Below are 15,140 nucleotides of genomic sequence, written 5' to 3' on the forward strand. Positions count from 1 at the left end.
CCTCAGCCTTCCTCACTCATGACATTCCTCACCCCTTAACTATAATGTAATATGAAGTTGCATGCTCCTTTATATGGAGGAAGAGCCACAGTTATGGAATAGTAATACTTTTGCCTGTGCTGATAGAAGAGAGATATCTTTACATTAGGACTTTTTCCACAACAACACTATAACAGATTACTCAAAGGAAAACAAATAGGATTTTTTGTTAATCTCAACCAAGGATCATCTGAGCACAGATATTTCAAATAATCATAAGAGGTAATAGCACTATATTGATAGGCACTATATAAATTAATAAAATAACTAGAAATAAAATGGTTTTTGGCTATTAGTAAATCTATCATCCATACTTAGCCCCATAAAATCAAGGCACAAGCAAAGGAACTGTAGTGGTCTCATGCTCAACAACTATTGTATAACATGTAAGTTTTGCCTTTATCTCTTGTGAATGAGCATAGGATGTAGGTATGAAATCAGTGGATGGCCTTTGAATCATTTGAGCCAGATAAAAAAGGAAGGTGAGGTTGTCTGACAAAAACCTTTTTGCTGAAGTGTATGCCCAAAAGAAAGGTGTACTTTAAAGACAGTATAAAGAAGTTTACCCCATGGATTCAAGGAGAGCATGAATGTCACAACCCTAGATTGTTCCACTGTGCATGGGATCAAAGACTTTTGAAGAGATATTGCCTTCAGAAAGAGGGAGAGGTGTGCATGAAGCAGCACAGCAGTACTGTGAGAAAACTAGATCTTGGATCTTTATGAAAAGCTGAGTAGACAAAATGTGAAAATGTCTTTTGTTACCAGTAGAAGGGGGTTGTATTTTTCCATATGACCATGAACATCAGGTCATATTAAGCTGCTATGGTAAATCCAGTTGGCAGTGTTTCCTGTTTTTGAAGAGGAAATTGAATGAATCCTGTGAGAAACCATCAAAATGTGGCCACTTAGGATTCCATGCAGAGAGTTTCAGATGTGAACAGCCTTTGGGAGACTTTTCAGTGAACGAGGTTCTGAGATAATGGTAAAATCCACAGCTGACATACTGACATATGCCTTGGGAGCTATGGTCACCTGGCCAAAATGGAACTTAGAAGTTTTCCTGCAGCTTGGTTGTCAATCTTTCTAGTTGTCCTGGATGTTTGAGGGAAGAGAGGAAATACATAACCCTAGGCATCTGACCAGAGGAACAACAAGGCATCCACTCACCAGGCATGGATGCCAACTTGAAGAACAGATTTTGTTCACTTCGTGTTGGATAAATCCACCTGTGGAAGGAACCACCTCCAACCAATCTCAAACACTTGTGGGCGAGATGCCAAAAAATGGAAACTGAACCAGCAACAGTTGAGCTTCTCGGTGTAACTGCTGGTCTCAGCGTAGAGGTACATGGTTTTGGGGGACAGAGCCAGATGTTCCAAGTGCAACAGGATCTTGCTGTTTATGCTTTTTGCTTTTCATTTCACGTTGATGGTTAAGATAAATCCTCATGGTTCTGGAGCCACTCTCCATGTGGATGGTTATAAACTATGGAAGAATACATGGAAAGAGGCTGATTACTTCACTCCCCACTGCTCACAGCTTCAAGCAGTTGATGCTCAGCTGCAACTCCTGGGGAGACTACTTGTCCTGAACCATATTTAGACCTATCTGAGCTCCCAACCCTGACAGGTTGGCATTTGTGGTCATTTGGGTTCCTGGCAGATCTGTCAGTTATTTGTCTTTGAATAGTTGATGGGTGAGGGACGCTCCACCAACACAGGTAGTGCTGCACTTCTGGGAATAGGTGCAATAGGTAGTCCATTTCCTGAGTTTATCTCCAATGACCAATCAGAAAATTGTGAAAGGGCCAGAGGTAGAGCTTTGGGATCATTTCCATATGATCCCAACAGGCCTACAAGCCAGAGGCACTACTGTGCTGAAATCTGTTGAGTGCAGGAGAAATGATTGATGAGAACATGAATTTTGTTTGTTTTTTTCTCAGAAAATATCACTAAGGCCTGAGATGGTTTTGAAGAATTCTCCCTGATGTGACAGCACCTGAGGGAGTTAGGGAGAAATCCTACAGATAAACTACTGTAAGAACCTAGGACATTCCAGTCTAGCAAATGTGAAGTGATGAGCTGTCCTTATGATTGTTTCTTTGTCAACAGGTATTTGGATGGCCATTTTCCTCAACATGGTTACAAAACTGGCTGTTACAATGGTAAACACCCATGGAGAGAATGACAAGCTGAAGGACATTGCCTGGAATTGATATTGTTTGTTTCTGACTGCAAAGTGTTGAAATTTGTGATGACAGAGGTGTATCGGCACATGCAGACCATGGGAGCACATATAATTTTCTGCATGTTCCAGATGCACTAAGATCAATACGTTTTTTCTAAAGGACATGTGGAAATAGCAATTTTCCATTGTTTATAACTGGGTCAAATCTGGCTGGACGTTTCTTAGAGATAGCAAAAAGCATCTCTCTGACTTCAGGACTATCCCTCTGTTAAATTTCAACCCTTTGGGGCTATCAGCTGGTGTATTTTAGAGCAGCCATAAGGCTACACTAAAAGTATGATGGGGTTGGGGCTGGCATAAAACTGGCTTCAAGAGCTGTAACTAACTCCTTGGCAGCTCCCCCTCTCAGCCCATCCAGAATGTTCACTATGAAAGAAAAGCATTAAATAAGATTAATATCTTAATTCCCTAAACTCGAGGAGAGATTCCAATTTATTCTTAGATGCAGTGCATGAAATTCTGATCTCAGTTACTCAGGATAAATCCAGAGTAATTCTATTGTTTTCAATAGAGTTAATCCAGATTTACACCCAAATAACTGAAAGCAGAATTTAGCCAAGAAATTTCCTGAATTGTTTGTATTTGTCTGGCAGCAAATAGTCTGACATTATTCTCACCAAGATCACTGGAACAAACATCTTTTATTAACACATGTTTAACAGGTTTTAAAATATTAATAGGAAATGTACATTATTGTTATTTGGCACTGGCAGGTTAGACTTTTAAAAATGCATGGAATCAGTTACTGGTGTCAGACTGATGTAAATGAAAAAAATATTTGAAATATCTATTAACATTCTCTTCAGCATCTACCTTTATATTATAATATTTTTTTCCCAGACAACAGATTTTTTTATGGTGATGTTTACTGAATTTCCTCTCATCTTTTCTGATTTCTTGCTAGTCGGGTGAAACAGCTATTATAAGGAAAATATATATGGTCAAATCCTCAGCTGGTGTAAATTAGTGTAATTGTATTGACAAACAGAGTTACCACTATTTATAGTAGTTGATCAGGCCAATATACCTATATATGTGATCCTTCTATGGATATTTTGTGCTACAGAGGCACATATTTGTGGGGTAAAACTCAAATATGGACATGGGAACATGTCTTTATTTTACCAGGTTAAGAGATACAGGAAATTTCAACTGTCAAAATTGCACTTTAAAAAGTCAGAAGATATTGGCTAGAAAGACCAGATATTAAGTGTAGCTCTGGCAATAAGCTGTCAGTATAGGTGGCTTTACAAGCAACATGTTGAAGCCTTGACAGAAATACTACTTATGCCCATTGCCAATCATTCAGTCTTTGTCAATTGAATTGAACATCCTTTCAGAGATGGCAGCCTTCCACAATGACACCAAAAATACAGAGTCCTCAGTCACCATTATAGTGGTGTAAGCTGTGTTGGTAAATTACAAACACAGAAATTGTTGGATACTGGAGATAAATCAGCATATATTCTTTATCAATGCAAATGGAGCAGGGCATGGGAATGAAATGCACGGTCACTGAGAGGATAGAGTTTATAACTGCACTATAAAAATAGTGTTTTTCAAGATGAAAAACCAGATGTGGCAGCAACAGTTTAAGAAGCAAATGAATAGCAATTTTCAAAACATTAGAGCTGGGCAAATATCAATGGAAAGCTTTCCATTAATTTTTCTTCAAATGTTTAAATGAATTCACCTAAGCCACATCACGCCCCTTTTGTGTCAACTACCTACGGACATTAATGCAATCAAATTGTTCATAAAAATGTTTGCAGAAGGTAAAATTCATTCCGGTACAGAAGGCACAAGTCCTATGCACCAGTAAAATCCCATTTATGGCCTTAAGTGGGAATAAAGTGGAACATAGGTCTTGAAAAAGCTCTGTGAACAAGAGTGAATTTCACCCAAAAAGCATATTTAGAAGTTGCACACACACATATTTGCAAAAACCCTATTTTAAACTCATACATCAATGACTGAGCTCAATGTGTACTCATCCCACACAGGAAAAAAAACAATATCGTGCGATTTACCTGACCATTCTCAGCTAACTATTATAGTCTGAACAACAAATATTCACAGATAACTGTTCAGTCAATCCACAGTTTTAAAAAAACAAAAAATGTATTAAGTAATTTTACAGAACAAGTGCATTAAAGGAAATTATGATCTGATCAAAAATCTTCATAGGTAGAAAAGAGGCTAAGTCTCTGGTTCCGCAAAGATTGACTCATATACTGAACTTTATTCATTCATGTGATCAGTCCCATTTAAATCAATGGGGCAACTCAAGTGCTTAGATTTAAGCACTTGTGTGTTTCCAAGATTGGGGCCTACATTTGTCTGATAGCTGTAAAAAACATGTCTCCAACTGATGATATATTAAGACATATTTCTGTCTGAGATATTTTCTGAATACAGGTGTCAGAGTGGTAGCCATGTTAGTCTGTATCAGCAAAAACAACGAGGAGTCCTTGTGGCACCTTAGAGACTAACAAATTTATTTGGGTATAAGCTTTTGTGGGCTAGAACCCACTTCATCAGATGACTGGAGTGGAAAATACAGTAGCAGGTATAAATATACAGCACATGAAAAGATGTTAGTTGCCATATCAAGTGGGAGGTCAGTCTAACGAGACAATTCAATTAACGGTAGGATACCAAAGGAGAAAAATCACTTTTGTAGTGGTAATGAGAGTGGCCAATTTCAAACAGTTGACAAGAAGGTTGATACGAAAGCTTATGCCCAAATAAATTTGTTAATCTCTAAGGTGCCACAAGCACTCATTTTTTCTGAATACAGTTTGCTTTGATCTTAGAGAAAGGGGTGAGAACAATGAGGAGCCACAAATGGTGGCTAATTTATACCCCAATTAATTCTGTTACTTTAGGTCCAAGGTGCCTGATTCTTTTTTCACACCAGTGTAAATCTGGAGTACAAGGAAAAGCAGGACCAAGAAGTTGGGATTTTAATTTTTCAATTACAAAAAATATTTCTCTCAGAATTTCTCTTGTTTATTAAATGAGTGATATGACAGGAGGCATCTCTTAGGCAAAGATTTTGATTGTTCTGATATCTGGTATACTGGGGTCATTAGCTAATGATTTGAAAAATGCAAGAAAACATTTTTCAAAGCAACAGCACACTTCAAGAAGTGTGGTTATGGCTCTACTAGATACCTTCATTAAACAGCCATTGGACTTCAACTATGCTGTATCTGAGGTATATGTGCATTTGTGTGTTTGGTAACTGCACACCTTCTCATGTGTTGTTTTTATATTGCACCTAGTACCTGTGCAACATATGTCAGTTAAAATGGCTACGTTCACAACCCTAGCTTTAATGTCAAACAAATGCAAGTAGAGTGAGTTTGCAAAATATGAACCAATTAATGCCAGACTTAGTGGATGAGTCAAGGGGCTGGCAATATAAACTGTGCCTTCTTCTTACTGATCACTTGTTTGAAACAGTATCCAAAAGTCCTACGGAAAGCTGCTGCACTACTTAGGTGGCATCAGCCCAACGACCACAAAAGAAATGACATCCTTCTTTACATGCTGAACAAGATGACAAGGCTATATCTTCATTTACTACTGACGTCAATACATTTACTGATGTAAATGAAATCAGACTCTAGCTCACAGAATGCAAAAAAAAAAAAAAAATCCACCCTCACTCTAACAAACTAACAAATATTTTTCTCTATCTGCATATGGCCATATGTGAATAGAGAGAGTCATTATATAATGAAATGAGGTATTTCTCTGAAAAATATTCCTTTACATCCATTTAATGAACAGTTCACACAACTCATACAAGATTTTTTAGGTGTTTTTATTACTGTAGCTTAGCTCTCAGGGAGAAAATATGTTATTACTATTAAGCTAATAAAATGAGATAAAAGAAAAAGAAATCATATGCAATGCTAGTTTAGCCAGCGGAAGGATATGCATTTGTATTATCTTAAACATCTGTTAGCAGATAAGTGGGATTCAACTCTGTATTTTTGCAAGCTACTTACTGTCCTCTGCTGTAATCATTGGAGTCCAGTCACTATATGAATTACCATAACCATTGGAGACTATCATTCTCATCTCGTACACTGTATATGGCTGAAGATCTTTGACTATGTAGCTTAAGGAAGCAGAGGGACTGGAAAATAACCTGGAAAGAAATGAAGAATGAGTTATAAAGCTCCAAAATACAAGGGGTGGGGGTAGAAAAGAAGACAAAAACACCCTACGGGTGAGCCACCTCTAAAATAATTTTACTTCTCTTCACTGACAATTTACAGAAGATTTTTATTGTTTGCATACTCTAGAATATCATCAGTGGAATTCCTAGGCCTCATCTGGAGTCGATAACTGGGTAAGCCTGGAGCGTTATTGCGAACTGGTGTAGACCAGACAACCTGAAGACTGGTCGGCGTGGCAGATGAAAGCCTTGGAGGCAGCATGCCATCTGGAGCTGTCGAAAAACATGGATGAATTAGAGCAGAGAAAACCGTGGAGAACATATGCTGGATGGAATCAAAATGCTCCATATACTGGAAAAACTGTTCCTCACGATCAACAGCATGTCAACATGGTCCATTTAATTTAACATTTTCGTTACTGAAGTACTGTACTTCTTTATGTTCTTCTTTCCAATACAATTACACCAATATCACTGGGCTGAGAGCAACCCCCAAAACACCAAAAGGAATTCAGTTGTAACATTCTATCCCACCTGCTAGTATATCAGCCCCCTGCACTGCCAATTTTGCTCACATTGAAATCAAAGGAACATCTCATTGAGGAAGTATTACTCAATCTGAGTAGCAGGGCAGCAAAGTCAGGCACTTCATTCAAATATCCCTCCCCTTCTCTCATTAAAAACTTGATATAACATTTAGCAAATCAGATACTCAGCTGGTATAAATGAATGTAGATCCACTGAAGTCTGGGGATTTGGACCAGTATTTCTTCCATTTGATTAATTCTAACTTTTATTGAGTGGGCCCAGGAATCACAGATCCAGCCCTATTCCAGGTTCTGAGGCAGTTCTTCAGCTGGTATCAATCGGTGTAATCCCATTGAAGTGATTTACACCAGCTGAGATTGTGGCCTTATGTTTTTCTCACCATGAAAGACTAACCTGGTCGATAAACCTTTCATGTATAACACATTTGACATTTGTGTATTGGATGCCAAAACAGCATATTTTCAGAATGTTAAATAGAAAGGTTGGACTGTTTGATTTCTTTTTTCATTTAAACTTTTGTAAAGTGCTTGTGTCTTTGATGGTTCAGTAGCTACCATTTGCATCTTTCTGTGGTCATCCAAATAGAAATTTTTCATCACTGTTCTCTTTTTCTGGTACCAGGCTGACTGAAAGATTGTTGTAAACCAATCTATGGTTCAGCGTGTTGACTGGCATCTATATTAAGGAACTGCAACTGATTGGCAGAACTACTAAACTGGGCACTTGGGTAAGCAGCACGTTGTAATTTAGTTTTATGATCTTCATGTACCATGTGAAGAATAGCTGTCTCCCAAGTGGCAAAAACAGACATTGTGCCCACATGGTGCCTGAATCCTTTCTGCTAGAGTTTAAAGATTAAGTTTTTCTCTCAGTTACCATACATTCGTGTAAATCGAGAGACTCCATTGATGTCAATGAAATTGTTCTAGATTAACACTGATAAACTAAAATCAGAATTTGGCATGCAATATATGTTTTAAAATCTGTGTGTGCAAAATACAATACACATACATAATCAGTCATTATTTTAGCATCCATTTGTAAAGTGCCTGGTAAGGTCAATTGTAAGTAAGCTCTGCCAGTACAAAATGAGAACAAAAATAAATAGCAATTAAAATAAAATACTTTGCATTACTATAGTGCCTTTCATCAGAGGACCTCAGAATGCTTTTACAAACATTCACTAATTAAGCCACACAATCTCTCTATGAGGTAGGGCACCATCTCATTCAAAATTAAATTGCATCTGAAGTTTAAATGTACCAACTGTTCAAGTACATACACAAACTTTACATAGATCAAGACCAGAAGTATACTACAACTCGCTGAAAATGGCAGGGGAATTCAGGTAAGGGAATCTAATTAACTCACTGGTAATTTGGCCAAGAAGCTGGGGTTCACACCACTATATTTGAGAAAAGTATTATGAAAATAACATATTGCCTGCTAAGGAAGTAATGTGGTCCACTGGCTGGGTCACTGAACTGTGCTTATTCCCAGTTCTGCCAGTAGTCTGCTGTGTGTGACTTTAAGCAAGTCCTTCCACTCTATATGCCTTAGATATCTCATCTGTAAAATGGAGACAATGACACTTACCTCTTTTGTAAAGCTCTTTGAGATTCACAAATGAAAAGCATCAAATAAACTCTAACTATGTATTTTTATTAATTATTATGGAGGTACAAGAATGTTCAAGTACAAATATATAGCTGTTTAATAGTCAACTATTTACAATACAGATATAATTTAGTTGCCTAGATAATCAAAGTTAGAGGTCCAAATAGATGACATTGTACTGGTACAATGAAAAGAACAGTAGAGAATGTGGGCCAAACTCAATCCCTGTGTAGGTCCATTGACTTAATTTGGTCCTTTGAGGCTTTCAAATGTTAGAATGTACAAAATATATGTCTTTGTATAAAGGATTTCCTGGATCTTGCCGAGAATTTCATTAATATGCACTGTGAAAAAGAAGACTACAGGAATAAAGCACTTTTGAGTCTCTGTCGAGTAATAACTAGAAAGGTGTCTATAAAATTGGTCACATTTTGATCATTAAAACTTTGAAGGGTTTCCTAAACAACCTGATCATTCTAAATTGCATATAGAACATATTCTGGTTATTTCAGCTACTCCCCGTAAACTGAGATCTTTAATGTAATATTTCCCTCAGTTTAACCCCTTTATCCTACTCTTATTCCCCAGAGTACCCAAGCAATAACTGGTAACCAGAAATAATTCAGCTGCAGGTTTCTCAACAGAAGAGCCATGTATCTATCAGCTTGATATATTGTCTTTAAGATGCAATGTTGCTCAAAAAGCTCCCCTCAAGCTTTAATATCACTCTCAGGGGGCAACCACTCCATTTGCAACCTACTGAATCAACATCTTGTCCAGTAAATCCTAACTAGATCTGGTAAAAAAAAAATCATGCTTCATCTACAAAAAGAGAGCATAAAGGATGGGAAAAAATCTTTAATTACCTGTCTACCTTAACTATTTTATTGAGAGAGCAAATGGAGAAAGAATTATGCATAATAAATGGTTTAAATTGATACCACCAGTTTTGGGAGAAAATGTGGACTAGGCAATAAGATACAGGAAGATGAGCCAAGAGAGGCATTCTGTTCCCAGGTCTGTCACTGACTTGCTGAGTTGCTTTTGAAAAGTCACTTAACATCTGTGCCTCAGTTTCCTCAACAAAAAAGGAGCTAATGATAGATCTCTAAGATTTTCAAAGATGACTAAGGATGAAAACCTTTATACGGTGGCTGCACCGTAAATGTTTCCTCTATTTTGAAAGACTCTACTACTTTGAGAGATATTTACCAATCACAAGAGTATTTCCATCGTCCATAGGGCAATCTCTCTCAAAAACACATGAAACTTTTAAAGTGCAGTCACCAAAAGTGATCATTATTATTTGAATGATAAAGTATTAAACCCATTAAATGGGTCTGCGTTGTATTCTACACTTTAGTACAATGCCACATAACTTAATGAGAGCAAGAACAGGCTGAAGGGCTAAATTCTAATCTCTATTAAATGGGTGTAAATTCAGAGTAATTCCAGTAAAGTTACCCTAGATTTACAGTGGTTGTAACTGAGATCAGACCTGGTATAGCCATACTATATGCAGAAGGCAAACACAAAAGTTTATAACTATGCAAATGTAATTCTAATAGTATGCCACATCTGCACATGCAAAATATTTAAAAATAGCACAGGTGCTGCAATTGCTTCTTATCTAAATGTTTTCCTTACACATGTGTGCATGCAAACTATAACAGCAGACATTTAACTACTAAGGAAGGAATTGGCTCTTCACAGTTTGTGCCATAAGACTGAGGAGCTATTGCAATGATAACGGAGTTTTGGATGAATGTCTTCTCAAGTCATGTTCACTCTTGCCCTTTTCCAGGTCTAATTCACACACTTCATTTCTTTATTTCACTGCATTGCTGTTTAGCCACCTCTGATTCATTTTCTCTTAGGTATCCATTCTAAGACCATGTTATTCAAGTCACTTTTTCTGGCAATATGTTCTGTACCTTGACATTTGTTTCTCTTCTTTTTCCTCAAGCATGCCTGTTACCTTGGCATTTGTTCTGTCCACATAATTCCTATCATTGCTTTCTCCATAATTCTCGGTATAGGCACATGTTTTTGTTTCATTTACTCAGTGAGAGACCATGTTGCTGGGCCATATGTCATCACTAGAAGGGCATGGTAGTTATAAACCTTTATCTATTGCCAAAACAGAAGATTGCTTTTTCTGTGTCTCATCTTCACAGATGCACTAGAGTCATTCTGGTTTCTCTTTTAACTCCTTCAGTCAGAACATCTCACTTATTCAACATATAATATACACAGCCAATATTCTTGGGTTTTTCTTTTCAGTTGTGTACCCAAGCATCTTATCCTATCTTCAATGTCACTATTGCACATCATCCATCCTATACTTTGTAGATCTCAGAGTTGATCTCTGCTATGCCGACATATTGTTTGAAAAAGATGGGCTTGCTGGCCCACTCACAGTTAATAATACTTCCTCTTTTCTTGCTCAGGTTTGGAAGTCTTCACTGAGATGTACCGTTCCTTCTGAGGTAAAGTATCAGGGGGTAGCCGTGTTAGTCTGTATCTACAAAAACAACAAGGAGTCTGGTGGATGCATCCGAAGAAGTGAGGTTTTTACTCACGAAAGCTTATGCCCAAATAAATCTGTTAGTCTTTAAGGTGCCACCAGACTCCTTGTTGTTTTCGTTCCTTCTGATTTAGTCATCTGCCTGTTCTTTTGTTGGCATTTTGTGGAGGTCTTTAGTAGCAGTTCTGCCACTGGGACACTGACCTACTCAGAAAAAAATAATTTTTGAAATTTTATTTTAATCTTTACATCTGTCTTTATCCCAATTTTATGTGTAATTCGTAGCTCTTAATTTATTATCATAGTGCATTCAACTGCATGCAGCAATAGCTATTCCAGTATCCTAAGTTGTATAGTACAACTTTAATAGGCAACAGCAAAAAAGCACCAGCAATGGGACTTCAACAAGGCTTTGTTCAATGGCCTGGCGGTCACCGTGAGGAGCTGAAGGAGAGTTTTAAGACAGCCCTCTTGTGGGGCCTGACTTCAGTGGAGTTACTCCTGGTTTACATTGGTTTAAAAAAGAACAAAATTAGAGCTGATTTTTTCATGCAATCTTAACTGTATTCAGTGCATCAGCTTCTGAAGAACGGAAGTGTAATAGATTGCCCCTTTCCTAAAGCATTAATTACCCTATACTGAAGTCAAGGTTATAGGAGCAGCATGTAAGATTTGTGTCCTGTGCCTTATGTTGATTTAAGAAGAGAGCACAGGCACACTACTTCAGTCAAGTTATATAGAAGTTTATCCGCACTACCCAACTTGAACTTCTGCTAAACTACAGAAGATATAAAAATACCAATAGGGAATTAGTTAGTTGATTGATTGATGATTATAAATACCTGTTGGACACACAATGGATGGAATTTATAACTGCCCAGTAAAACCAATTATTTGTCATGATGTTTAAAAGGATACCCAGCCAGTACTATCACATAGTAAAGCTACTTAAAAAACTTCCCCCACGTACAATATTCATATGGGTGTCACAAGTCATTCTAAAACCACAGGTAAATAAAGGTGCTCTACCAGTAATCATAAAAATATAGGGCTGGACTTGAGAGGTGACCTAGTTTATAAAACCCCTCCTTCGATGATAAGCCAGGAAAAGTATACTTAAATCAATACTTCCAATTACTTTGCTCTATGCACAACTTCAATACCCTGTGCCAAGTAGCTGTATAGGATGATAGAATCCTTTCCACTCCCCACATAAAAGCTATGTCTACACTACTGCCAGATCAACGCTCTGGTGATCGATGCACCGGGGGGGTCGATTTAGCGGGCATAGTGAAGACTCACTAAATCGACTGCAGAGCACTCTCCGGTTGACCTCGGTACTCCACCAGGAACAAGAAGAGTAAGGCAAGTCAACGGGATAGTATCTCCCGTCGACCTAGCGCAGTGTAGACACCGCAGCAAGTTGACCTAAACGCTATCGACTCCAACTACATTATTCACGTAACTGGAGTTGCGTAACTTAAGTCGACTTACCGTGGTAGTGTAGACATAGCCAAAGTCTTGCAAACAACATAACCGCATCTTTTCTCTACCTCAGAGAGTGCTCGTGGCAAAAGAAGGGACAGGATTCTGCCCATCTACTGTGTGTGTGTGTTAGCTGCAGGTTTTTTATGAACGGTCTTAAGAAGGGAACCTCAGGGCTGAAATTCTCATTTGTTATACTTTTTTGGGGTACAATAGCTTATTTAGATTTCTTTGAAGAACAAGAGATCTACAGTCTGAACATTTTTTGTTGGGGCAGTGGATATATCAGGGAATTGGAAGCAGCCTACAGAGCCTTTAACTCTAGGTTGTTGGTTCAAATCTAGCCTATGGTAGTAACAAACAAAACCATTACCACCTGATGATAGTTTTAATGGGAACATTAGCTTCAGTTGGTTGTCCTTGGTATGTGTCTTAAGAGGTACGATAAAGTAGGGCAAATAGATTGGCACTGTGGTTAGTTCAGTACTAATTTTTTTATTTGAACCTTTCTAAAGCAATGTATTGCTTTGAGGCTTCGGTAAAAGCTTTACAGTAATATTGAACCTAACAGCTGGAGTAAAACCACCACACAGCAGGTTGCACACTTACAGTTTCTTTGAAAAGCTAGGGTATACCGAAGGTGACTGCAGGACTTGTGGTCACTAGATCACAGTTCATCCAGCCATGATGTGCCTGACACCATGACATGCAATTTACACCCTTATCGTTCTTTCCCCACCTGCTGAGTGGGAAAGAAAGATTTCCTACATCTTCTACTACCAGTAGGGATGGTGTCCCTGTTTGCCAGAAGCTGGGAATGGGCAACAGGGAATGGATCACTTGATGATTACCTGTTCCGTTCATTCTCTCTGTGGCACCTGGCATTAGCCACTGTCGGAAGACAGGATACTGAGCTAGATGGACCTTTGGTCCGACTCAGTATGGCCGTTATGTTCTTAGTAATTTATCCATGCAACACAGTAGGATTTGGTCCTTATTAAATTCTTTTATATATAATAAAAGTATAGATTTATTAAAGGAAAATATTTAAAGCTCACTGGCTCCTACTTATCATATTTAAACCTGAATTCCTGCATTAGTGATAGTTTTTTCTGGTTAATTGTTGTGCATAGATTACTAAGGTCATAATGTGGCTCATGCAAAGTCAATTTCACAAAGATGGTCATATAGCTGTCCTCATAGGTTGTTTGAAAACAGAGTTATGGTAGCTTCTTGAAATGCATAAAACAAGCACTTACTGTAACTCAACTGAAAACTGCACATCAGAATTCTTCTTCCCCATAATGTTTGAATTTCTCTTTGCAAAGGTGCTCCCTTTGGACATTCATAAATACACTAATAATTTACAAGATCAAGAAGTTCTCTCTCTTCTCCTTTCATATTTACATGTGTGGGCATTTGCTCTACAACTTCACCTGAAAGCAAACTATTTACTGTTTTCATTTAATTGAATGCTGCAATGTGCTGTGGTTTATACATGAAAAGGATAGAGAAAACAAATATCTTACATTTTGACTAAAAAGGAACGACATGGCCCATTGTTTATATTAATAACCAAAACATGCCACAAACCAGACACTTGCAGAACAAGGTACTACTCAACATGGTAGGGTAGCAGAATCTGGCCCTTAAAAACCAGTCACAGTTTTGGACTGGATTCTGATACTGTGGTTCATATCAACTAGTATCCTACTCCATTAATAGTCCCATATAGATGATATCCCTACTACTCATGGGAGTGAAGTGCTATTTTGTGTGAGTAAGTGTAGCAGAATCTGTCCCGCTGTTACTAAACAAAAAGAGAGTCAGTTAATCTCACCTGTTTATCACCCATAGAATAAGAGGCCAGTTACCTAAAGTTTAGCTGGCTATTGTTCATGAAGGATCCAATAACTAACATGAGAAGTGACTGCTAAGTATGCACTGTGCAAATAGAGAAAGATCTGGACTACAAGTTCAAAACTAGTCTTAACTTCTTTACAATCTTTTAGCTTCAGCACAGCTAGTAAAACTTATCTGTAACAAAAAACATTTCCATTGACTTTGACTCTTTTTTCTGTATGGAAACTTTCTGCACACAGATCATTCTTTTTAAAAAAAGTATTATTGGGGTGTTGAATCTCTCAGGGAGAAGATTGAGGGCCCTGCAGGGAGAAAGATAAAGTGGGAGATAAGCAGGATCAGGAAATCATATGACACATCAAATATTTTTCGGTCCTCTTTTTCACAGGTTAGAGCATTATATATTTGGCTAGCAAATTTTACAGTATCTGAGTACTTCCTTGCATGCTGGAGACACAAAGATATAAACCAATTTTATTAGCTGTCTAGTAAATTTTACAATCAATTCTGTCTTGTCACATTCACATCAAGTAACTGCGTGTACACACAGTGGCCAAGTGAGCACTTCGTGAGCAAATATAATTGTTCATGTGTGAACAGGGCTGGCTCCAGCTTTTT

General features: G+C 37.8%; 1 protein-coding gene across 1 annotated transcript in view; it reads right to left on the reverse strand.

Annotated features, from left to right (window-relative positions):
* The window catches only part of USH2A (usherin), a 565,863-nt gene that overhangs the window by 182,553 nt on the left and 368,170 nt on the right, over nt 1-15,140 (reverse strand). Inside the window, exons 38-39 of the mRNA XM_054021626.1 lie at nt 6,604-6,754; nt 6,309-6,451 (exon numbers count right to left, since the gene is read on the reverse strand). Coding sequence (XP_053877601.1) covers nt 6,309-6,451; nt 6,604-6,754 — 294 coding nt within the window. The remainder of the gene's footprint in view (nt 1-6,308; nt 6,452-6,603; nt 6,755-15,140) is intronic.

This window comes from Malaclemys terrapin, chromosome 3 (assembly GCF_027887155.1).
Source record: "Malaclemys terrapin pileata isolate rMalTer1 chromosome 3, rMalTer1.hap1, whole genome shotgun sequence".
In the NCBI taxonomy this organism is placed as follows: domain Eukaryota; kingdom Metazoa; phylum Chordata; order Testudines; family Emydidae; genus Malaclemys; species Malaclemys terrapin.